This window comes from Falco punctatus, assembly GCF_963210335.1.
Source record: "Falco punctatus genome assembly, chromosome: 5".
NCBI lineage: Eukaryota > Metazoa > Chordata > Aves > Falconiformes > Falconidae > Falco > Falco punctatus.
Window position 1 is genome coordinate 79,888,068 of NC_137584.1, and position 26,021 is coordinate 79,914,088.

Sequence of the window (26,021 nt, forward strand, 5' to 3'; positions counted from 1 at the left end):
CAGAGGGCGGCGCGGCGGGGCCCCCCTCCCTGCCGCTGCCGCAGGGGGGGCGCCCCCGTCCCCCGCCGAGGCGGAAGCGGTGCGCATGCGCCCTGGGAAGATGGCACCTGCCGGCGGCTGCGGGGCGCTGAGGGGGCTGTGGGTGCCGCTGGCCGTGCTGGCTCTGGTCCGGGTTGCGCTGGCCTTGACCGAGCAGTACCCGGCCTTGTCCGTGCTAAAGCAGGAGCTGCGCCGGCAGCGCCAGGGCCCGGCGGGGGGCTGTGGCTCGGCGGGGGAGTGGGCAGAGCAGTACTCTGCCGAGTGCGGTGAGTCGGGGGCGTTGCTATGGTGACCGTCCCAGCCCCGGGGCGGGAGCGCGGAGACCGTTCGGCCGGCGGCCCCGCGGAACCCTGAGTCCGGGGCAGGGGGTGTGGGAGCGCTGCCTCCCTTCGCCCCGGCGGTGGGAGCTGGAGAGGGAAGCGCGGCCGGGCCTTGCCTCCCGCTGAGGCACCGCGGGTGGGCGCGGGGTCGGGGCGGCGCGGGGTCGGGGCGGCGGGGCTGTTCCGCCGCGGCGGTTCCGCTGACTCGGAGTGAGGCACCTGGTGTGTGAGCTGCGCTCCGGGTCGCGTTGTACCGCTGTGTGGTGCGGAGCAGAGACGGCCGCCGGGGCGGCGAGCAGGGGAAGAGCCCTCGGCCCTTGGACGGGCGAAGCGAGGGCCTGTGCCATCCCGCGGGGTTCCTGTGGTCCCACTCGCCAACCTGCCAAGCCCGGCTGCTGGGCTCGGCGTGCTGCTTAATCCCTGTGCTCGGTGGGACACACACATGCCGACACCTTGTGCTCGTATTGTTGCGTTGAATGTGGCGTGATTCATTTTCGTCTCCAGTTATATATATATTTTGCTGGTGAACTGGCTGTTTCTCTTGATGAGCACCAAGTTCAAGCAGCAGATCTTCTGGTCTTTTTCAAGTTAATTGACAGTTTGTAATCCAGGCACAGTTAAAACTATTTCTATGTTCTTAAAGATCCGCTGCAACTATTTCTATGTTCTTAAAGATCCGCTGCAACAGGACCATGTGATTAAGTGATCTGTTACATTTCTTTGATCACAAGCATAGTGTGAACGCGCAATACAAAAATACCAGTCTGGATCACAGTATACCTGTAATACAGATGAAGAAAAAGGTTTTATCAATACAATAGAAACACTAAATTATTTATATGAGAATAATCAGTTATGTGTCATGTCTGCATAGTTGTCTGCAGGGTTTTAGGTTTTTTCCCTTTATTTCGTAAAGCCTGTGGTCATATCAACAATTGCTGTGGGTCCCTAAGGACAATATACAGTTAATGTAATCCACTCAAAATTACAAACTTTATAGAAATAGCTTGTTATGAGTTTCCTACATCTGCTTTTCCCGCTCCCCCCCCCACCCCCGTATGTCATGACAGCTTAAAGTTCTTTGGCTGGTTTTTATCTCCATCAGCTGTGTCAAGTAGGTATTTTTGGCTGCCTTTTTTTTTTTTTTTTTAGGTGGCTACAGTGGCTGAAAGCTACAGTACACAACTTTCATAATCTGATTTAGCATTTATCTCAGGTGACCATTGCTCCAAATCATTCAAGCTTAAGCATAAAACAAAAAGTACTTTCAACCAGTGTTGAGATAAAATCTGTATACCCTACAAGTTAATAAATGGCAAAGCATTTGATTACATCTCTTCTGTTACTTGGACGTGAATGATTGACTCAGGATACTCCTTCAGAAGTGTATTTGGAAGATTAGATTTTGATTTAATGGTGGTTGTTGTTTGAAAGAGACCAGTGTAACTGGGATTGATATAAGGAATTCTGCTTAAATCATCAGGTACCTCAGACACTTTGCATACACTGGTGATAAGATAACCCTTAATTAGAGAACAGCATACTTCCCCTGAAATAGCTGTATAGCAGTTCACTCCTTGCTATGGAAATCCTGTGGCTAAATAAATTGCCAGTTGAAAAAAATCCCATAAGCTCTCAGTCTTTGTTTTAGTACAGCTTTCCCAGAAGCTGAGAATGTTTTTATCTCTGATAGTTTCTCTTGTAGCCTGCTGTAGGGTCCAGGGTAATTTCTCTGGTTAGTGTTTTTGCATTTTCATAAAGTTGTTAATGAGGCAGAGTGGTACAGGTTTGACTGCATCTAACTTTGAGAAAAAGACAGATCCATTCTTCCTTACGAGTAAAGGAGATTGTTGCCCCAAGAACTGCAAGATTTGAAGGGTCCTTTGTAACAGGCTGTTCTTATTCCCTGGCACCTTAGTAAAAACTTCCTTCCCTATGTTCCTGCTATTAAGTAGGAAGTTATCCTGGAGGTAGGCTAGGCTGTGCATGCACCACTTTGTTTTGGTTTGTGATGCAAATACTGCTCAGTGAATCCACAGAAATGGCTTTTAACTGTCACTGACTTCCAAGCACCAACACAGAACTAATGTGTTAATAATGCTGCCGTAGCACGGGAGGGTTTGGCCAAGGTGAAGAGCAAAGGGCAGTGTTGAAACCTCTTACTGGCAACTTTTTTTCTGGAAACTATGAGTGATGAGACACTGTTCTTTTGGAACTGTCTGACCGTAAACTTTAACCTTCTGCTTTTTGCCCCTCTTCCTTCTGTTGTAAAACTTCTCCCACCAGTTATTGTTTATTGCCCAACTTAGTTCCAAGTTTCTATTTACAGGGAATGATTTTAGATGCCATTTTGACATCTCTTTAAAGAAGACTGTTTCTTTTTCTCTTTTAGCACTGTACTTGTGAGAAATGGGGAGTAAGTAACTGTAACCATTATGTAATCAAAATATGAGAATAGCACTGCTGTAAAAGTGAATTGGAAACACGTACTGCCCCCCAGCCTTTCAAACTTGGCATCAAGCTTACATTTACAAACATTAGGGGAGATGATAAAATTCGGTATTTTTGACATGGAATCAAAGAGATTTGTTTTTTCTTGTTTACTCTTGAAATATTTTAAGTTAATAGAAGCTTTATCTGAAGATTTGAAAGCTAATAATTCTTTTGGGGTAGCAGTTAAAAGTACCATGTAGGTAAAATAGTGACTTCTATAGTCTATCAGTCTGGGGGATTTTGTTGATTATTATTGTTCCTTCTGAATTTCTTTCATTTATTACACTTTTTCTCTGCTATGCCAACAGGCTGTGTTTAGCTTTTCATAGATTTCAGTCAATCTTAACATTTTTGTAATGGCCTTCGGGACCTTTGCAGATGTTCAGTCAATTATGGTTTACTGTTCTGTCTGCTTTTCACAGTCTTTATACCTCTGTTTCCTAGACTTCCAGCAGTAGCTCTTTCCCTACTCTTTATGGTCCATTCCATTTACTTTCCTCTCTGGGATTGGAATGATAATTTTATCTTTAATTTCTTGGGCCAAACAACAGAATCATAATGCCAAATGGGGACATGTTTACCCTAAACTTTTCTTATTTGTTTTCAGCTTCCTCCCTTTTTATCCTGCCTGCCCGCCCCCCCCTCTTTTTTTTCCAGCACTTTTTCTTTTCCCTCCATGTATCTTTAGCCAAAAGCATAAGCAGAAGTAGTGATAAAACTAATTATATAAAAGCAGTTGTGTCAGCTATTGCTTCCCTGGCTGTTTGGATGTGCTGTGGGCTGAAAGCACCTCACGAAAGCTCTGCCCTGTGGAGTGCCCAATGGGGAAGCTGTTCAGATGACATGAGGAAATGTGAGATGTTATAATAGAACATACACGTAACTCTTTGAGTTTATAAAAGTATTTTCTCTCTCTTCCCCCAGATTCATCATTTTTGCACTTCCATGAATCAGATTGTGACATAGGAGCATCTTCATCTTGTGAATCTGTGCTTTCTCTCAACACAGAAAAAATTCTGGTATGTTATCAAGAATATAATTACAAAATAATTTTTAATAGATTGCTGAAGTTGCAAATTACTTTAGCTGCATAACCAGTTAGAATGAAGTTCAGGCAAATAACTACAGATAGAATCTATTGATCAGTAGGCATAGGTCCCCAAAGGCTTAAATATGAATGAACTCAAGTTGCTCATGAAAGTATGATTTCGTAGTACTCCATCATGAATCTCTAGGGCGGTCAGCAGTTTCATCTAATTGAAGCTGATGTTTCCACTGAAAGCTAACCGTCACCTGGATTAGCCTCCCAATTAGTTTTTTAGTTTTAGGTGTGCAGGGGCTATGGCTGAAAAAGGGAGAGGTGTGTTAGTTTTTACCCAATTTAACTACCTGAGGGGGTTTACCACAAAATGCGTGTAAGAGTAGGAGTGATGACTTGCAATCACTGCAGAAATAACATTGGGCACTGATAGAGAATTCAGAACATATTTCACTAAATGTAATACAGACATGGTATGTGGAGAACATTCCAACAAAAGGAGAGTATCTCTTGGTAGGGAGACTTTAAGAGAATTATTTTGGAATTTGGGTTTTCTTGCAACGCTACTGTTCACTTATTGATCTTGTTCAAGATCATCAGTCTACATCAGAACACAGGTTGTTTGTTATTTCTTCAGTCCAGTAGAGTCACAGATATATAAAATCTTCAAATAATTCACATGTGATTATACAAAGAAGCCTCGGCAAATTTGTGGAAATTATTGGCTATGAGGGAGCATGGAAACAATATTGTAATTTGAAGCAACTTCTCCAGAGGTGGTATTCAGAAATAAAACTACTCTACTGCAATTCCACCAAATCAGTTATTTCACTTGAATACTCTTCTTTGGCCTTACTTCTTCAGATACCGGTCAGACCTTCTGTCTAGTCTAGCCTAGGGGTACTAGCAATTCTTTCTAAGTAAGCAAAACGTGTATTAGTTTATAAGAAATTTCCCTGTTTAAAAAAAAATGTTTTGAAGAAAGCAACAATTCAACCTATCAGGAACTGGTGTTGTGGTGAAAATTCTTCTCTCATTTATTGAAGGCAGAATGACTTGCCATTTTTGCATCTAGAGCTGCAGGATTTCTAACCTCTAACTGGATTCAGAATTTGTTGAAGAAGTATGTATCCCCTTCCTCCACCACCCCAAGAACCAAACAGTGTTCTGTTGTTCTGTGATAACACAACAGACAAGGTAGATGAAGGCGGGGAAACTGTGGTATTTTTCCTGCCGACTGTCACATGCAGCTCTGTAACTCATAGGGTATTAATGTAATGGCAGTTTCTTTTGGTTATAGCTTTTCCAGTACCCAGCGTAGAGTCTTGCTATATGTTATCTTATGTCTGCAGACAAAGAAGTGTAGGCCTTTTTTTGTAAAATTCACCAAGGAAGAGGTTGTCCTTCAGTAAAAATTATTTTTTTTTCTAACATTAAGACAATTACAGAATATGTTTTGCAGAGTTAAAAACTGACCATCACTTTCTGAAAATTACCTGAAGGCCATTAATGATGCAAAAAGGTTGTGTTTGGAGGTGTGTGATTTATGAATATGTGGTCTGCAATGTAGATTTAGTCTTCCAACTGGTATACCTGTTGAACCCTGCCCATTTTTGTGCTGGTTTTTAAGGACTTTTTTTCCATGAATAAAAAAACCTTTACCATTCTGTTACTGTAGGTGCAGCAGTAGGTGGAGTAATAATACTCGGAATGTCACAGGGTAATGTAGAGCTCATACATGATCTCCAATTGCAGTAAAAACAAGATTTTGCTAAACATTCATACCCTACAAAATACCCAAATTTTTAGAGCAGATCATACTTTTTTCTCATTCCTAAGATTATTGGATGAAGAGGGCAGAAACTGTGCAATGAGATTTGGCTGGTTACTTTTGCTTTTTGTAGATCTCTGAAATATCTGTCATGCAGACAAGTAACAAGGCTACTTTTGACTGAGCAAGCAAAAAAAAAGCAGACGGGAGAAGGACAAAGTGCAGTCCTCTTAGTAGAGGAAATGATGAATTAAATATATTCTCTGATGTTTAAGGTGCTTAACTGGCTTCTCTGAAGTTAAAGATGTACATATGTGCTGTCTAGCTGAAGCAAAGGAAGAGAACTGAGCAGTACCAGAAGTAATGTTTTCCCCTTCTTGCTTCCTAAAACAGTTTTGAAGGCCTATTAGTTAAATGAGCATTTTGTACCTTTCTGACATAAACTGCTCTGGTAGGCTTACAGCTATCTATAGAAAATACTTGTGAAAATGAAGACTTTATTTCTGAGGTGTTGTCTTTGGCAGTATTGGTTTCTGTAGGCACATTATTTGAGGAACAGAAATCTTAGATGAGGCTACAACTGGCTGAACAAAGTCTGTAACTGGCAAAGCCACTGTTAAAAGGACAGCCTTTTTAATTTAGTACAGCACTGTTAAGTTAAGCTTAACCTTTGTTTCTGGAGCAATATTCTTTTCAGCGTTTCATTGTCAGTGTTTACTCTTTTGTAGTACCCTTTGAAGGAGATGAAGGAATAATTAATGCATTAAAGAGTATAAGCTTTCATATGAAGTAGCATGTGTCTTAGAAAGATTTCCAAAACTTCATGTTAAGCAGATATAACATCAGACACTGGTAAAAGGCAGATAATGTCCATTCATCTCAAAGGTTGGTTAGCCTTGTGTTAGAGAGCATAACAGCAGCACCTGACTGAAGAGCAATTTTTCTCTTTGTGGAGAACTGGGAATGATTTTGTTTTCAGTTACCTTAAAGCAATCGCATTACTCTTAACTTTTTAATTTAAGGCATTCTCTTAAGGATTTAAGACACAGGTTTTCTATTAAATTTTTTACTATTGTTTGCTGAACACTTAAAAACCATGATGTTTTACAGAGTCAAGCGAAGTTGCTTGCAGAGCAAAAACGATTTCCATTTGCTACTGATAATGACAACACAAATGAAGAATTGGGTAAGATGCCGTACATAAGGTTTGTGCAGGTGAATTACGTGCTAATTATTAGCACTGAATGTTTTGACACTAAAATGATGATTCCTTAGTGATACATTAATTTTAAAGTGATCCCAGTAAGCCTGAAAATACAGTGAGTTTTCTCTGGTCACGCAAAGAAAATATGTGTATCTCTTCCTAAAAATCTTTTCTGCTTTGTTCACTAGAACTCTTCAACATGATTGCTTAAGCAGGTGTCCAAAAACTATTTTGTTTAATCTTGTTAAACAGTCTCAGCTACTTCCTCCTTCCCTTTTTCTGTCATTATTGATGACTAAAACTATTAAAACACCCAGAAGATTTTACCAATGCTTTCTATCAAGCGTAGATCTTGGATTAGTCTTCCCCTCTCTATGTACTCTTCCAATAAACACTTATAAACAGCAGGAAGGCTTTCTGAATTATGTCCTTACACAGGCTGCTACTTGACATTTTTTCAAAGCACACTCTGCAGAAAATGGAAGCAATGGGAAACACTTTTCTCAAATTACTTGGAGTTACTTGCATTGCTTCTCCAAATGTATCCTTTGTAGGAAGCAGGATACTATAAGGCAGCAAAGAGATTGTTAAGGATGTATGTCAAAGAAGGCAGCAGACTGTTATATAAAAGCAAAGGGAGACTGTACTCATTAAATTGCCTAATGAAATTAAAATGATTGTTTTAAATTGTCAGCAATTTTTCTGTGACATAATTTCTGCCTTCACAAATTTGCCCAGGAAAATTTGGGAGCTTAATCATTTTTCATGCTCATAGCATACTTAAATATGTTCATAAAATCCTGCAAATACTGAAATTCCATCCAACAGAAAATGTCTGATGCTTTTAGTATCTGCTGTGTAGCCTTGGAAGACTATGCCAGAAGGTCTGTTTCCTCATTTTTGGCCTGTAGGCTGGCACCTCCCTACCCACTTTATTTCAAGTATGTCATGTGAGGAGCCTGGGTCCTTCTTGTTTATGCATTTTACTTTTAGTTGTTCTAAGAAAAATGTGAATGGGGTGTTCTGAACAGTGTTGGTACCCAAATACTTGGGCTAATGGACAATTGTTAACTCCTAGATTATTTTTTTTTGTAATAAAGTACTTATTTTTATTTTTGTAGTATTCAATTAAAGGTGAAAAGATTTAAAAGATGTTATTTTAAAAGAAGCTGATGCTATATCAGCTACTAGTTGCCGATAACTTGCAATAGTTTTACAGACATAGTCTTACGACCTCCTGTGTTTTGCCAGGAGTCTTGGATTAACAGAATAAACTCTTTATCAGCAAGACCATGAGTCATCTTTATCTTGCTTCCTCCATTTTTTTCCTTAATACTGTCTTATGTGTGAAGTGTTCTGTATTTGGGGATTGGAGCTGTAAAGATGATACTAAGAACTGTGTAGTCTTGGACGATACTGAAATGAGGAAAGTTCAAGAGCTCTTCAACCTATCCTTCACCCTGCCAGTTTTCTTTCCTTCATTGGCAGTGCTATATATCTGTACCAAGTGAAGCTTTTTTTGTATTGAGGAAAAAGCTTATATTGCACACAAATACTGCCTTCTGCATAATAGGAATGCTCCAAGAATGAGACAATCTTTGGATTAAATATATGTCTTATTTCTCTTTCATTTAACTTTTTTCCTTCTTTAATGAACAGAGCTTAGCAACACTGCCAAAACAATGTGGCTCTGCCTGCAGGAAGGATAAGTGTCAGTGTCCTTTTAAAAATACTTTTGTTCTACCTGGCTTATTTGTCACTTCTCATGTTTGAGTAAATAATTAAGCTGATAAGTGCCTCTTCCGTTCTGTTTGGATGAGTCTTAAAACTCATTAGAAGTATAGGGAACGATGAATTCCTGTTCTTAGTTCCCCTGTCAGCCATTTGTGCGAACTGCCTGGGGAAAAGTTTTAGTTTAACTTTCACAGCTCTGGTCCGCAAGATACTTGTTTTCTGTGGGCAGTGTAGACAGAGCTTAGTCCAGAGTTAAGAACTGTGAGAGATTAAAACATGCAAAATGAAACAATCCTGAGATATTCAGCTGTGAGAACTGAACCTCAGTCATGCAAGTGCAACCACAGCTTTCTTGTCTTGTGACTTGACTGTATTTTTATATCTTGTGGAGATTACAGGAACATGTTTCTAAAACGATGGTCTGTTTCTTTCAAACGTTTGGTTTCTACTCCAGCAGAAGGATATGAAAGAACTTTAAAGCTTTTCGTAATTTTAACATGGGAAAAGATTCTGTAGTTTTCAAATCTTTAATGGAATCACTTTAGTTGAGGTTTTTCTGGATAATTCAAATGAAGGAAAAACTTATTGTGAGCTAATGAAGTTTAGCAAAATGTGTACAAACAAGTAAAATCAGATGTTCTCTAAATGGAATTAACAAAAAAAAAGTTAGCCAGTATTATCCAGGCTCACATATAATTGAGAAAGCAACTAGGGCTACTAAATGGGATCGTGGTACTTTTCCTGGTAGTTTAGAAACAAACATGGAGCCTTTCCTGAACTATTTGTAAAAAGAAGAGAAAAAACCGTAAACAAACCACAAAACCCCAAAACAATTCTGCTGAACGCAATATGAATTGAGCAATTAATAAATGCTAGGTAGTGGTTGAGGGAAGTCATTTCAGTGGCAGTTCAGAAATCATTTGACTTCTTAAATCTTCAGTGCAATGCAGGAACTTGTATTAAATACAATGAAACTGAAAAAATATATTTAAAAAATCCCCACAGATGTTTTTTGCTTTTTTATTTACATTTGTAATGTTTTGTTAGCAATTGCCTACGTGTTGATTGGCAACAGCTTGTATGATGAAGCCATACGACATTTTTCAACAATGCTGCAGGTGAGTTCTCTGTTTGGAACCTTAAAAAATCACTTTATGAAATTGGATATTACAATACACTTTTATTCAAAATTATTTAATTGAAAGATTCAATTAAGGAATTTAATATGAGTAATTATTCTATTCATTTTTTTTCCGTAACCAAACATAAGCATACTCTTAAAATCAGGTGATTCAGTGTCTTGGTTATTTGGTGAGTATTTTTCTCATCTGTAGGAATAAACTTTTTATGGCACTTTTGACAAGAAAAAAACCAAAGCATTTTCAGAAATCCGACCTGTGCAAAATTGAAGTTCCTTTAATTGCTTTCTTAATGTGTAGGCTGAGACATTTTAATGTGGATTTTTTTGGGTGACGGTTACCATGTTGCCAGTAATATCAGAAAAAAACCTGACAGAGATCACTTACTGCTAGTGGCAAGTACTGTGTTGCTTTCACAGTGCTAAGTGATTTTTGTATGATGGGTTTATCTGTCTTCTGTGGTAAGCATTTGATGAGTTTAATATATAAGTAAAATATAACTAATACTTTAACTTTTTTTTTTCTGACCAAGGTAAAGAATTCTGAATCTTCTTCTATGAAGTAAAGATAGCAACTTCTAAAATAAAACCAACCCAAATAGTTTAAAAGCTTCAACTAAAGCTGATTTCAGAATACTGTATTTTCATGGCTAAGAAACTGAAACTATCAGAAGCACGGACCTGCTTTTTGATCTAAACTGGTTGTAATACACAAACGCAAACTGAAAGCAATACTGCAAATACTAGCATATATTTTTTTTAGCTCAGATGTCATATGGCCTGTACTTAAATTGAGTGAAAGTGTGGCAACTCAGTGGAATTATTCCAGGGAATTTATCAAAGAACCAGAAGGTTTTTTGTTGGTTTTTTTCGTTTGTTTGTTTTAGATGTTTAGTGATCTCTGTCTTTCATTTGGTTTTAATGTGAGGAATTATTATATTTTTTTTTTTAACCATAATGAGAAATCCAGCTTTAAAAACCACTGGACTTTGTTTCCTGCCTTCTCTTTATTAAGAAGGAAGCTTAATGTGAGTGAAGATAAGCAAGATACAGTGACTGTAGAAAGATATTGTGAGAAGTGTGTTTATAATACAGTATCTTTGCAATGCACACATCTGAGTTGAAATGAATATGATGCTTATTGTATGCCTGAAAGGCTGTAAATTGGTTACAATTATTCACTCTGTCTTCTGTAAAGCACTTTTAAATATGTATGAAGTGAGTATTAAAACTTTTAGCAGAACAAAAAAGCCTTGCTTAGCCACTGTATTAAAAGTAGGGAAGTTACCTCAAATTGACATTGGCAAGCATACACTTGGAATCTGCTCAAGTCTGGCAAGCTGTCAGCATTGGTGTGGCACGTATCTGTTGTTTTGTGGAGGAAAGAATTTATTTCTTGGCAGTTGTCCCAGTTAAATGAGAGGAGGCCTATGTTACAAACTTTTGTAGCACAGCTGTGTTGCTTGCAGGTGTGAAGATGGTGTGATTCCTGACTGGTTTTCAGGGAGACTGACTGCAATAGGCATTGTGCCAAGAAGATCAGTTTTGCTGTTGTAGTTCTTCAAATTTGGATGGGAAACAATGGCCAGAGTAAATAACATAGGCAATCTATTTCTTGTTCAATCTAAGATGCTTCCCCTTAGGTGGCTGGAAAGTCATGGACTTAAATCTAACCCAAGGAAAGTTTGTTTGAATTTTGCAGAACTATTTTGGCAGAACACCTCTGGTTTTAGTTGCTGCCTGAACACAAATTTCATCAGGATGTCACAACTTCCTGCTTCCCAGTTTTAAATCTCAAATTTAAATTACAAACAAAACAAGCTTTGAATGGAAAATTGTATTTGTTTATTACTGCTTCAGTGACATTAGACAAAAGAAGGCATAAAATTACCAAGAAGGTTACAAGAAATGAAGTTTGGACATCTATGGTTGTATGGAGTATAATACAATCAATTTCTTTACCTGACAGCTGTGATTGTTCATTGCTTAATACTTTTAATATCAGTAAGAATTAAATACATATTGGAGAGAGATATCTTTTTGCAAACAAAACCACTACCAGAACAACCACAACTGATTATTGTATTCATTTTTAATCTTAACAGGAAGAACCGGAGCTGGTTAGTGCAATTTATGGACGAGGGATAGCATATGGAAAAAAAGGACTACATGTAAGCAGATAATTATTTAAATTAATATCTGACTGAATTATTTGAATCCAAACTATAAGAAGGACTCTTTACAGGAGCTAGACTGATTAGGACTTGATAGGTACATCCCAAAGTCTTTATGCAGTTCTACTGTAGTCAACCAGCTTGCATTTATGTGCTTAATAGAAGGTCACTCTGTTGTTAAACTTGAAATTTAGACAAATTATGTAAATATCTATAATGAAAAAAAGAAAGAATTTGGAAAACAGAGGAGGTTAAAATAGTTAACAAAACATGGCCTTGGGAGAAGGAGTAGACACCATAAATACGTCAAGCTGGGGCATAATAAGATGAGTTCAAGGAGAACTAAATGGTTAATGAGATCAAACAGAAAATTACTTGAACTATGTGTGAACTCTTCTAATGAGCATACTAAAAAATCTACCCTGGAGCAAAGAAAGCCCCTACTAACAAAGCTCCCTCCCTACAGAACATGGGGTGGAAAAAAAAGAATGTTGTACCTTTAAATGGAGATGAGGTCCATAAGAACAGATGAGAGTTAAGTGTCACTAAATGTAATTATGAACAGTTGTTCAAAGCGTATAAAATGCTTTACTATGTGTTAAGAGGCACGTTAGCTTTGTGGATTTACCATGTAGCACCCATCTCTTCGCAGACGTGCAATAAATAGTATCTCAGCTCTGTGTGTGAGATTGGGTTTTTCCACACCAGGTATAACGAACTCTGTGAGACAACACTACTATAATGATGTGTTCATCCCTTGGTAGGTGCCCCATAACATAGCGGGATCTAGTGGATCATACTGCTCAAGCTATGGGTACATTTCATTCAAGAGACTGTGGAAGCAAAGCAGCATGAAGCAAGGGTGCAAAAAGATGATACAAGCACAGCTGTGGGTGGTGGATAGTAAGGCTGGGAGCTACAGCCACTGTAAAGAGTTATCTAATAGGAAAACAGGCAGTATCTTGCCTGTGAGAGGCAGGTTTATGAAGTCCCACTGAATTTGTCTCCACATCTAGTCTGTATCTGGAAACAAAAGTCTTCTATTGCAGCTTGGAAGCATCATCAGCTCTTTCAGTCCAATGGGCTTTGTATTGCTGCTTGCCTCTTGAGGCACCTCTCGATACATATACCACCTTGATATTTAACTTTGGATTTTTTTTTAATAATTACTTAATTATAGCTGGCTGCTCAATTTACTGAGTAAATATAAGTTTAGAAGTAGACTATGGTCCTTGTAGTTGGAGTTTGTGGCTCATTGAATTGTGACTGAATGGTTGCTGGAATTCTAGAAGAAAGGATAGTTGAATAACTCCTTGAAAATTTCCTTTGTGCAGAATATTTAATTATTTAGTGGTGCTGTCAGGAGCTTGAAGTCCCTCATATTTGCATGTTTTAAACACCAGCATGAGTTTGTTTCCTCAGTTCAGCTAGAAGTTGAAACAGCTTCACTTCGTAAAAGTTTCTGCGAGTGACACTTCCAAGACAAAAAGATTATGTTGATTAAACACGCAAAATTTTTTGCCTTGAAAAACATCAATGAAATCTAATCTAGTACTTGCTATATAAGCAGTTTGGATTTTTTTTTCCCAATTAAGTAATTGCTTCTACCCTACAATTTATTGAGGACAACGTAAAAACAGCCAAGATGCTGATGGCATCAACACATTCACCAGTACTACTTGGATTAGGTTACAGATAGTACTGATGAAAACACTGGTGGGTGAGGGTACACTTGGCTGCCAAGAAAGGTATCTGTGGAGCTGTAAACCTAATTTTTATTCAGTTATATTAATAAATTATTAGAGCTACAGCACAAAGATGATGTGTACAAGCAAAGTTTAGCTTTCTTGTTTATAGCAGATAGGTGGGGGTGGTTTTTTAGCTGTTTGTACAATACTGCATCTTAATTTTATTAGCAAAGGTGTGAAGGGCTTTTCATCTGAATGATACGCTTGCAGTAACTTAGCTAATCTTGTTGTCCTTCAGACTTCATGATATGTTACTTGTAAGTGTGCACAGTTGTTTACCTTGTTCATTTCTCTCCTTTTCAGGATATGAAAAATGCTGAACTTGCTCTGTTTGAGCTCAGTAGGGTGATTAGTCTAGCACCAGATCATCCTGAAGTATTTGAACAGCGAGCAGAAGTGAGTGTTTTTCTCTTTTCAGATTTTTGGAGAAGGTGCAGTTACACAGTGTTCTCAAGTATTTCTTCAGTGATTTAATGACTAAAGCTCTTACCTGTGTTTTTCTGTGAACATTCCTCCTTTTAAGATACACACATGCTCTCAGTGTAGTTGATGGAATGGGTTTTTTTAAATGAAACATATACCATATGGAGTTACTATAGCCAATAGAATGGCATATATTATGTCTAAGTGTTAAGTTTTTGACATACTATATATATAGCAAGATCATGTATGGTTTGGTGTTTTTTTTTTTTTAATGAATCTAAATGTCACTTGGACCTTACTGTTTGCACTTAATACATTTACTAAGGTGACACTGTTAGGACTAGTTGGTAAAACACTGAACTTGTAAAGCATGAGTTTTTAACGCATGTTTTGGTTTCATTTTTAATGCATATAAGTTAAATATCATTCAGATACACAGGTATTTTTCATTTTGAAAACGATATTTTGTTTTGCCAACTAAATTACAGAAAATGGATTTCAAGAAGCAGCTTTGTAGGCAAACCAAAAGCATAAATATTTATTAAAGTCAGCATACTGTATAATGGTAACTGCCATAATATGAAATTGTAATTCACAATGTTCATGTTTTTAATGCTTTATTAATAAATTTGATAATAATCTTGCTCTAAAATATGAAAGGCATTCATATAATTGTAAAGTAGACCATTTTCCATTGGGGAGAATATTGTTCAAAATAGAAAATGAGAGTATTTTAATTAGATTTTCAGTTGAATGTGTTGAAATAGAGTATTTTGCTTGGGCTGACTTGTTTTTATTTGGAATACTAGGTTTCTGCAAATGTTATTGGTTATGTTCATGTACACTGATACTTTTTTGGAGAAAAATGCTTTCAGTTTTTCTCTTTGATAGGGGTTTAAAAAGCAGTAAGTACTGAAAATTATGTAGTAGAACTTTACAGCCTGTTCTAGCAAATACAGTTACTCTGTTGCAGCTGAACATGAAAAAAAAATAATCTTCATATTTCTAAAACAAATCTATTCAGCCTGTTTGCTCTAAACTATGCATTTGTTTTATACTCTTAGATATTGTCCCCACTAGGACGAATCAGTGAAGCATTATCTGATCTCACCAAAGCTATTCAGCTGCAACCATCAGCACGGCTCTACAGGCACAGAGGTACCCTTTACTTCATATCTGAGGTTAGTGGATTTTAGGGATTCTGTTTGGTTTTGGTTGTGTGGATGTTGTTGAATACTTTGTTTTTGCCAGTTGTTACTTTTGTTTAAGAGCTTCTTTCCTATTTAAATTAAAAACTAAAATAGCAACAAAAGCCCTGATTTTGCTGTAGTTGACCTTTGACAGTTCAGAGGTATTCTTCAAGTATTTCATCTGCAGTGAATCAGAGGGCAAGTACCTTGTATGCACATCTCAGATTTTGTGTTTGAGGAGTAGGATGTGGATAAAGAATTTGACTTGATTTATAACCTACAGCTGCATTTAAGTAGTATTGTTAAATGCCAGTCTAAGCAGGAAAACAGTTATGGCCAAGGTGGTAACTGCTCTATATACTTTAAAAAAAAACCCTACACAACAAACACACAAAAATCCCCTACAAAAATGCTAATATTTTGCTATGTGATCGGTGCGTGTTGTTCTTATGCCTTAATGTAAAATAAGTAACTTTGTCTTCAAAGATAGCATGAATATTAAAAAGCTGATTTCCCACTTCTGATTTCACTCTGTTTCCACCTATTTTTTCACTTACTTTGCTATATTTTATATAGCGCTTGCTGCAAAAGTTGGAAGTGTATTGTGCATTCCTTAGTCTTTGGTATTCTGACTGACAGTTGACCATCATTGCTGCTTAGCCCTGAGACTGACTTCATATGTAGAACATAATGCTGTACTTTACTTTTATGAAAATAAAAGTGTATATATTCCTCTTCATTTGTGTGATGTTTCCTCTGTCATCGAAATTCTACTTTTATCACAGGATTACGCAACAGCCCATGAAGATTTTCAGCGCTCATTGGAACTGAACAAAAATCAGCCTATAGCTATGCTTTATAAAGGCTTAACGTTTTTTCACAGAGGACTTTTGAAGGTAAGGCTGTATTAAATAATAGTTCATGTAGAACAATACCCTGTATTCCAAGTTACTTATATAAAATAGCAGAAATATCATTGGTATTGATACATATTTTGTATTGCATAAGGGAGACTTTTGAAGGCAAAAGAGTGCAAGCAAAATGAAAAGTTGCCATTGACTGTAGTACTTAATGGTATGACATGTAAATACTGCTGGTCTTGCTGGTTCTTGGTAAATCAGTGATAACTGATGTGTTTGTGGAGTGCTTTGGAAGATGTTTGTATTTGGCATCTCTGCTAATATCTGTATGGTTATATTCAACATTGCTTTCCATGAAATGGAGACTCCCTAGGTGTGATAAACAGGAAAATAATTTTAAATTCCTCAAATGAACTAGAAGGTAATCAAGGAAACTGATGATAGAAAGCCCTGCATCTGTGAATGTGTATTTCAGTTACATGTTGATTCTGAAATGCTCTTATATAAATTCGGGGAAAATAGTTTCTCCCTCAGATTTAAAAAACAGCAGGGAAGTTCTTCCCATGCTTTTTTTTAGTGTTTCACCATTTTCTGACTCAAACCTTCTGTTTTACGTGTGATAATATTGCGCCTGTTTTTTGCTTGTGAAGTGTTTAGAGATATCGCTGCAGTTTTCCTGAGGGGAGAGCAATAAGACAAGTTGTCTGAAAAGTGAGGATGCAACTGTGATTCTTAAATTCCAACAAAGTGGAACCTTTCTTTTTTTTAACCTCTGTTATGAGCTTCAAATTCATTAAAGGATGTATGAAGAAATCCTGACAAAACCTGGAGACAGCCCAGGACTCCTGAGTTTCAGTCCGGTATCTTTCTTAGGCAATCACTGCATGTTTGGGTTTGTTTTTTGGTTTTTTAGCAAACAGGCTTCTTCTCCACTTTCTTAGTACCCGAACTCCATGCTCTCAGTGTATACTATGAGAACTTCAGGCTGTCATTGAACTTACTGTCTGTACCTTATTGCAGTCAAATGCGTTAGTTGCAAATAATAGTCTGATTGAAATTCTGATTTTGGTGTAGACAGCAAAGAAAGCCCAGAAAGTGGTGGTGGAAGTATAACTGACAAGGATAAATGTCTCAATTTGCAAAATAGAAGCTTTTTTTTTTTTTCTCTGATATGCAGATCAACACATTTCTGCACCACCACCTCCTTCTCCCCAGTTTCTTTTCTCAAAGGAAGTGTCTTCCCTTTCTAATATTCAAGTCCTGAGAGATTGTGAATGAGTGGCTTTTCTTCCCCAGGTATATTTTAGTTTCCAGTCAGGTTCTGAGTGCCTCTTAGACAAAGGCTGTACACACCGTCTGTTAGGTCTTACTAGGCTTGCTGAAAACGGAGCTTTGGGATGAGGGTGGCAGAGTTTTCATTTTTGAGTGAAAAGAGATTGTTGCTTTTGGATCTTTTTTTGGGGAATAATCTTCTTGGTTTTAATTTAGAGGACGTGAGCCTATCAATAATGGTAGGTGATTATCTTATAGTTTTGTTCAGTAGATGCTTTTGTGCATGTTGTGGTGCTCAGAATATATTTTATAGTTTTTCTGAATAAGAATCTCTGAATTGGCTGAAGGTATTAATGATTCTTTCCTTACAGCATTTAATTTCTTGAGCTATAGACTTCAAGGTACTTTTCAGGCATTCCTTCATAATACAAAGTAGTTGATTATTCCTTCCTTAATTCTAAGTCTTAGTACTGTGTTTGCCAATTTATATAGCCAGTCGGGTTTAAAAACCTGAGTTCTCAATCAAATCCTTTGAAGAGGAAGATTTGTTTGAACTTATGTATGTAATTATTTTTAGCTATGTTATTTTTATTACATTGTATTCCTCACAGCAGCAATACTTTGTTGTTGTGTGAAGGTGATCACTTACTCTGTAATCCCTCCGAGGGGTGTTTGCTAACTGTGCAACTAGCACAGAACGCAGTAAAACCGTGAAAGGCAGAGTACAGATTTGAAGGAGTCTTTTGGACTGCAAAAATTGAGGTCTATTGCAAATGAAGAAGGAAGACTGTAAGGAGAGACTGCTTTGCCTTAGGGACCAGATTGAGCTTTGAAAGCAAACTCTGAAGGGATTTCATCTCTGAATTCTGTTAAAATGCTAAAAGAATCACTCATTCCCATGGCTTATCAGACAAAGGAATTCCAGCTAAATCTGTCATTACCATAAAGAGTGTTGCACTATTTCATTTATTATGTGATTAATACTCCATAGATTTTGTAATAAATTCATGCCTTGTTTGTTCCTTCTAAAGGTTTTGATGAACAACTGTAAATCCATGGCCAGTAACTACTGAGGATGCTAAAATTAAATGAATGCAGTAAGTGACGAATTTTTCTGTTGATATTTTTCTGTAGGAAGCCATTGAATCATTCAAAGAAGCTCTGAAGCAGAAAGCAGACTTCATAGATGCATATAAAAGTCTGGGACAAGCCTACAGGTAATTGCATTTGGAAATGGTTTTAACATCAGTTTTCTATCTGATTGTGTTCTTTAAAATGCACTTTTTAAGTTTTACACATTTGTTACAAAACTGTGCAGAATCATATGTGTATTTGGTAGCTCCCACAGCCGGTATGGCTATGTCAGGATATGTTCAATATAAATGTTTTCTAGGTTTGTTTTGTATTTTAAATTCAGTCTCCAGTAGCTCGTTGAATCTCCCAGACTCAAAGGGTTTCAGTAGGATGTGTTTTAGGTATGCTAAAGGATTTTTAAAATATGGAAACATTTAATATGATCTGTTGATTAATATACTCATTAGTGGCCATCTGAGATTTTTGTGCTACTTAAATTTATGAAACTCATTGCCCAGTGTGTATTGCTTATAGAACTGCTAGATCCTATATCAATTACTTTCATCAAAGAGATTTAAGTTCTAAGAATTTAGCTAATTTTTATATTTTTTTATTTTAAAAGGGTATTTTTAATACAGACATGTAGTTTCTTACCTATTAATCAAATAATTAAAAAAATCAATCTCTATTTAGTAAGGTAACTAGTCACTCTTTTCTTTTTTAAAATTCATATTAAAGATAAAATTTATTTTATAGTTGAATAACATGTATTACTTTAAAGGTGGTCTGCAGATAATTACTAAGGAGAAAAGTATACGTAGCTTTTGTATAACAAGAACATAATGTAATCAGCAACTGAATATCTCTGCCCATTGTAGTTCATTTCCCAACCTGCTGTGTCTTGTTGGCTTTTTATTTCCTATTTTACATACTTATTTTTGGAAAATACTGATCTATAGCATAGATGCTGCTGCAACGTAAATGGCTTTTGTGTAGCAAGGGTTAAGTTAGGTAGGGCTGGTGTGCAAGCATTACATGATCAGGCTTTATGCTTCCTGCAGCATACAGAACCTGCAATATTCACTGAAGGCAGTGTCAATTAATTTTTTTTTCTTTGTGGGCTTGTGTCTTGGTTGCTACAGTATCTGAATTCTGAACTTGATGTAGAATCACTAATTTTCTCATGAGTTTTTCTGTGATACTTGTTACTGGGGTGTGTAGATATTTTTAAGGTGCTAAATAATAGTAAGTAATTTAGCCTGGAAGATAGGCAGATGCTACCTTACATTCCCAATAAATACTTTAACTTTTTGTATTTGGATGTGGAACTGCCTCTCTAGTTAATCAGCTGTTCTACCCTGTGCCCAAGAAACCTTAATCAGAAGAAAATTTATTTTGAAGGAGAGAAAAATGCCAGCCTTGAAATGCCACTTTTTGCACTGTTTTGTTGTTTTACAAAGCAGAAGTCACTTTAACAGGAGTATTCCTAAGAAGCTTAAGTTTTTTGCTTTAATTCCTTCTCACTGTCCTCTACCTCCAATAGATCTCTGATCCTCAGGAAATAATAGGGGAAGGAATAACTCTGCCCCCTTTTTTTTTTTTTTTTTTTTTTCCTTCTTCACTGTAACTAGTGACCAGCTATGATAAGTTTGAAATACTTTCCCATGAACACTCAGGTCTTAAAACAGGCAGAAATAATAATCTCGTTTCTCCTGGGCACTGTTAACTTCAGCTGTCAAATTCTTCTTTCTAAAATCTTGTATTTTAAGTTCATGCTCTCTCTCTTCTGTATGAAATAAGTTTCAAAGACAATGCTTAAAAATACCTTTTAAAGAATTATTTTTATAGTGGAGATTGACAATTCTTAGTCTGATTTGTCCTTCTGTGCAATGCGAGTTACAACATTTTACCTATTCCTGCTTCAAATTTAGTGACTTTTGGTGTTCGTGCATTTATTTAAAACTAAAGAGCTGTAGTTAATCACTATTCTGCCTAAAAAATCTTTTTGGCAAATGTATTTAAATCTACTAAATCTTGTATTTTTTTCTAGTGTTGCTCTTGTTTGGATTAATTTCATCTAATATTATTTGGTGCAGACAGACTTTCATGATCTTAAACTTAAAAAGAGTGTACTGGATAAAAAAACTAAAGAAAAAATAAGGTGTTTTTTTTTAAATGATAGTTTCTCCATGGCTATTTTTACTAAGAGCTGTCCTGCACATGGAGCAATTCCAGTCAACATGGTTTTAGTTAGCTTCAGCTTTCGAAGACCGTATGATTTTCTTCTTATTCAGCCTTTAAGTAGGTAGTTTATTTTTTAAAATGTGTTTATATTTGGAAGTGAAAAAGACCTGTGATAGGTAGTGTTTTCCAAGAATGCTTTCTGTGGAAATTTTTGTTTAGTTTCTGAAGAAATACCATAGGCATGCGTGTTTATGGTTTGTATCCACTGAGGATTTTGAAGATTTGTGATCTTGTGGGGTTGTATTTCGGAGTACACATTTCTGGGTGTGAAAAAACTCTGCAGCTGTTCTGATATTACCACTGAAGAACAGCTGCAGAATTACTGCTTTTGTTTAAGAAATGTTCCACTAGTACTGTGTTCCTCTTTAATGACATCCCTTTGGATGTATTATAACAACTTGTAACAAGTAATTCCGTTGTCACTGTTGCCTTCTGTATTTTTCACTTTCCACTTGATGGAATTGCCTAGAGAACTTGGCAACTTCGATGCTGCTACAGAAAACTTCCAGAAGGCTTTGCTGCTAAATCAAAATCATGTTCAGACGTTACAGCTCAAAGGAATGATGCTTTATCATCATGGGAGCTTAGATGAAGCCCTAAAGAATTTTAAGGTAAGCAGGCCCTAAGTAAATACAAAATTAAGATGTTTTAACAAAGAATAGTATTCAACAAATGCATTAAAATGGACAAATCTCAATTTTTTTCATGCTGAATCTGTATGTGCATTTGAACTAAGTTTAATTTCTTGTGAAGTCTGTCTTAAAAGATACATAAAACCTTAAAGTTTGAAATTAAAATGAAATCTTGCTAAAACAAAGGTATTTCCTCTGTTTTATGAATTTCTAAAACCAAGCTCTGGTTGAAATGTTTTATCTTTTTTTTTTTTAAACTGGTAGTTGTGTTCTTGCTAACATTTTTAGTTTGTGTTGAAATGTAAAGCTTTTTCTAAATCTGATGGAAGAAGGAATGCAGTCGTCTTTGTAATTTTAAGCTTAAAGTAAGCATACAAAGTTCCAAGAGTTATCTAATTATTCTGAGATTTTCTTTATTTTGAAAACTCAGAATATGTTGAGATTCATTGAGCTTGTAAATGTATGTGTGTTTCCATAGGTAAACAAAAGTAAATAACTTCCTCATTTTGTAGACAGAACAGTAAAGGCATTTGTTAAATCATATGTCCATATACTTAAAACAAGGAACAAAGTAAGTTGTGGAAAGGATTACATCCCGTTCTCAATGTGTGTGTTTATCCCAAGGAGAACACTTTGTGTAAATTACTATGTGTTCATCTTCTATAACATGATTTGTAGATAGTGCTGTAATTGAAAAGATACTTTAACTTTTAAGATGGCAATGCTCTTCTAAAGACGTGATGATGAGCTAGAAGAATCAGAACATTAATTTTTGAATGATAAATATGAATTTTCTATGTTTAACGTACAGTAAATAGTTGACTAACATAATGAGGTGTACTAATGCATGAACTAGTGAAGATATGGATGGTAGAAATGGCATGGTATATATATTGAACTAGCTAAAAATGACATTACTAATATTGTCAGGAGTATGTTTTATCTAATTCAACTAATGTTGAAACTTATGTAGTGCTAACATCATTAGAGCAAACATGATCTATCTTCCTAGCAAAGTGTGATCAAAAGCTTATTTACATGGATACTTCCTTTTTTCTTTTTTCCCCCCCTTTAATGAAGCTGAAAATATTTTTTTTTCTTGTATTTGCTAGCAATTTAAGTGCTCAGCACCTTATTTGAAAGAAAATTGCGATGGAAGTGGATCTTAATAATCAATAAATCTTTCCATGCGGTCTTCTGACCAAATAGGTTAGTTTATTTGAAGACACCCATTCTCTCTCTTGATTTATGGGTGCTTTGTTTCTTTCATCTCCTAGAGGTGTTTACAGCTAGAACCATACAATGAAGTATGCCAATACATGAAAGGTCTCAGCCATGTTGCAATGGGACAGTTTTATGAAGGTATAAAAGCTCAGACTAAAGTTATGTTAAATGATCCACTACCCGGTCAGAAGGCCAGCCCAGAATATCTGAAAGTGAAATACCTCCGAGGTAAGTTGGAACTGGTTTTCTCTCTCTCTTTTTTTTTTTTTTTTTTTTTTTTTTTTTAAATTTATTTTCTTAAATCCTCTGGGAACCCTAAGAGTGCAAGTATGCTTGTAGTTATGGCCATTTTAAAGAAAACTCTGTACATTCTCATCAGCACTGTTGAGTATGTCTGTTTAAAAAAAAAAAAAGTATGCTGATTTTAGTTGTTCATATTTTTTTGTTATTCTTACTTGTTCATACAATTAAATGCTAGGACCACAAATACCATACATTTCTTTGTAATGGTAAAGAGTACTTAGTTGAAATAGACTTATTTCTGTCTTGTAAATTAGCTAATAGCAAAATTAAATTATCTAAGAGTAATGACTTTAAATTAAAGTCATGTTGGATAACCGACAGACATATAATCTGGGTTTTTTTGGTTTTATGTAGTAAGGCTGATTATGCAAACGGTATTTAATTTTATTTCTTTCCTCCAGAGTATTCTAGATACTTGCATGCACATTTGGATACTCCCCTTGCAGAGTATAATATTGATATAGATCTTCCTGGAAATTTCAAGGACCACTGGGCCAAAAATCTTCCTTTTCTTATAGAAAATTATGAGGAACAGCCAGGGTTACAGCCACATATAAAGTGAGTAATTTTTTTTTTTGAAAGACTACTCCAAATGTTTTTTTCAGTTTGGCTTTTTAAAGTGCTATTCTGAGGCATTACAGCATAAAAGTTCAATATATGAAAGTGGTTCGTAAACAGTTTTCAAGTCATAGGGGATTGGAGTTGCTTTAGCTCAGAGAAAGAATGAAGCCTGGGATGATTTTCTTCACTTCTGTCTTCACCTGAATAATATTCACATAATGTTGTTTCTTATTCTATGGCCTTGCTGATAAACTATTTTTTTTTTTTCTTTCAATTGATGTTAAGGAGTTGATAAGTTTGAGGTGCTCAGTGTAGCATTGTGTAGCACCCTTATTACAGTTTCTTGTTGTGTGTTAAGGTTTTATTTTGTTACAGGTTTAATTTCCTAGATCCTTAATAGATTTTTAATGGTAGCTGGGTTTCACTGGGAAAAAAATTCTCTGCAGTAATTTAGATAACCAGTATTTTAGGAGGAGGGTTATTTCAATCAACACAGCATGGGATTTAATAGGCTAGGCTTCAAAAGACGTAGTTAAAGGAAATACAGCAATTTCTCCTGCTGTAAGCTAGTTTCTAGATGTACTCGCTTTATCTATGTAAAAAATTGCTGAGTTAAAAATTTATGGCTTTTCTGTATACAGATTGGAATCCACCTTTTTAGCACAAGAAGTTTTTACAGAGTTACAGGAGAAGTTATGGAATAAGGCTTCTGGTTTCTATACATATTGTTTTCTTAATGTTAAAATTCCTCAGGGTGAATGTAACATTGAAGGATAGCATATTATCTGTGAACTTTATTTAGTATCACTTATTATGAGGAAATCTAAAGATGAAATACTAGTTGTGACAGTAATAAGATCCACCATTGAACTCAGTAAGACTGGAATTTTATTTGAGATATTAAGTGTAACTACCGTGTGTATTCAGTGGTGTGGGAGGAGGAATGAGTGTTCCTTATACTGTTTTGAAGTATTTCTCACACAAACGATATTGATTATTATACAAACAAATCTGTGTTTTACAACTTTCAGGATTTTTGTTGGCAAGTTATGTCTGATGCATGTTTTTCTCCTCTGTAAGAGATGTGTTATTTCAGAATTTTGAAAGCTATAAGCCTGACGTGCAAGAACTTGTATGTGTGGCTGATCATCTGGGTTCCATGATGCAGTATGAGACACCAGGATTTCTTCCAAATAAAAGAATACATAGAGGTATACTGAAAATACTTGGTAAATTTGAGGGCGGCAGGGGGGAAGTCAATGTGGTGATAATTTAATGCTGTATCTTTGCTACCTGCAAATTTTACACTCCTTTCAAGTCACATAAAAATGTTTAAAATTAAAATAATCGTTATGTCAGCACTTTCTTGACCTAATTGGGGACTGGAAATGATCATTTCCCATATCTTATTGATGTTGGCAATTCTTTTCCTAGAAATACATCACTTTGCTGCTTCAATTTTCTGGTCTGTCCAGAAATGAATGTTTGGTTCTAACTGATTCTCTGTTTGTGTTGTTGTTTGCCCCCCTCTCTTCCTCCCCTACCCCCAGCAATGGGATTGGCCACTTTAGAAGTAATGCAAGCTGTGCAGCGGACTTGGGCAAACTCAAAAGTTCGTATGAATGGGAAAACCAGACTGATGCAGTGGAGAGATATGTTTGATATTGCTGTGAAGTGGCGAAGGTAATGGTAAAAAAAAACAACAAAAAAGAGAGCAAGCCTTATGTTGGTTGTAATAATGATGCATGCTTCAGTTAACCGGAGGGCTGAAGTCATAGAGGAGAAAATGAACACTTGCTGCCACTTAACTAGGAAGTGTTCTGATAAGAGAGGATGGTTTAGGTACAGGGAGTACACTTCTGAAAATACTCAATTTTTCTTCTTTTTTAAGAGAGGGAAATTGTTGGGAATAGCATTTTCGGGTTGAGGCGAAGCTGTGAAAGACCTTAGGGTACCTTTTAGCTTAGGCTGACAAAAACACACAGTTTCGAACTCCAGCAACATAAAATGGTTATGGGTTGGGTTTTTTCTTAGCAAAACTGTACATGCATTTCAATAAAAAGTTCTTTTTTGTAGTCTCTGAACTCCATTTTTTTGCCTAAAATTATTCTGTTTAAACAAAGCTTAGTTAAAAATATTACATGGAGTGAAATGTGTGCCAATGTTAATGTTCTCTGTCCTTGTAGGATAGCTGACCCTGACCAGCCTGTGCTTTGGTTGGACCAAATGCCTGCCCGAAGCCTTAGCAGAGGTTTCAATAATCACATTAACTTAATCAGGTACGAGAGTTTTACCAAACAGCCTTCCCACATCCACTAAAGGATTGTACCAAAACTTCCTGGCTGTTTATGAAACAGCACATTACAGTATTTATTGAATGTATATGTACTTATTGTTTTGCTTTAGTATTTATTTTATGTTTTCTAATGGAACATCTGTGTTTTGTGCACCTCAAATTTTCCTTCATGACATTTCCTCTTTTTTCCCGGATTTCAGTTGTACAACTGTGTTATAGCAAGATCTAACTAGGATCCAGAAGATGCATATTTTTACATGCTGTTTTTAACTCCACATTACT

The 26,021-nt window shown here is 36.4% G+C and overlaps 1 protein-coding gene across 4 annotated transcripts in view; it reads left to right on the forward strand.

Moving 5' to 3' along the window:
* Positions 1 to 41: 41 nt before the first annotated feature.
* The window catches only part of TTC13 (tetratricopeptide repeat domain 13), a gene marked incomplete at its 5' end in the record, with an annotated part of 42,330 nt that continues 16,350 nt past the window's right edge, over positions 42 to 26,021 (forward strand). The window contains 15 exons of one of the 4 annotated variants that reach the window (XM_080389273.1): positions 42 to 305; positions 3,777 to 3,871; positions 6,773 to 6,848; positions 9,648 to 9,718; positions 11,844 to 11,909; positions 13,964 to 14,056; positions 15,148 to 15,264; positions 16,059 to 16,169; positions 18,540 to 18,622; positions 21,193 to 21,334; positions 22,633 to 22,807; positions 23,284 to 23,440; positions 24,524 to 24,654; positions 24,994 to 25,126; positions 25,630 to 25,722. In XM_080389273.1, the coding sequence (XP_080245399.1) occupies positions 86 to 305; positions 3,777 to 3,871; positions 6,773 to 6,848; positions 9,648 to 9,718; positions 11,844 to 11,909; positions 13,964 to 14,056; positions 15,148 to 15,264; positions 16,059 to 16,169; positions 18,540 to 18,622; positions 21,193 to 21,334; positions 22,633 to 22,807; positions 23,284 to 23,440; positions 24,524 to 24,654; positions 24,994 to 25,126; positions 25,630 to 25,722 (1,763 nt within the window). The remainder of the gene's footprint in view (positions 306 to 3,776; positions 3,872 to 6,772; positions 6,849 to 9,647; positions 9,719 to 11,843; positions 11,910 to 13,963; positions 14,057 to 15,147; positions 15,265 to 16,058; positions 16,170 to 18,539; positions 18,623 to 21,192; positions 21,335 to 22,632; positions 22,808 to 23,283; positions 23,441 to 24,523; positions 24,655 to 24,993; positions 25,127 to 25,629; positions 25,723 to 26,021) is intronic. The other 3 variants (XM_080389276.1, XM_080389274.1, XM_080389275.1) reach the window with 3 other exon arrangements.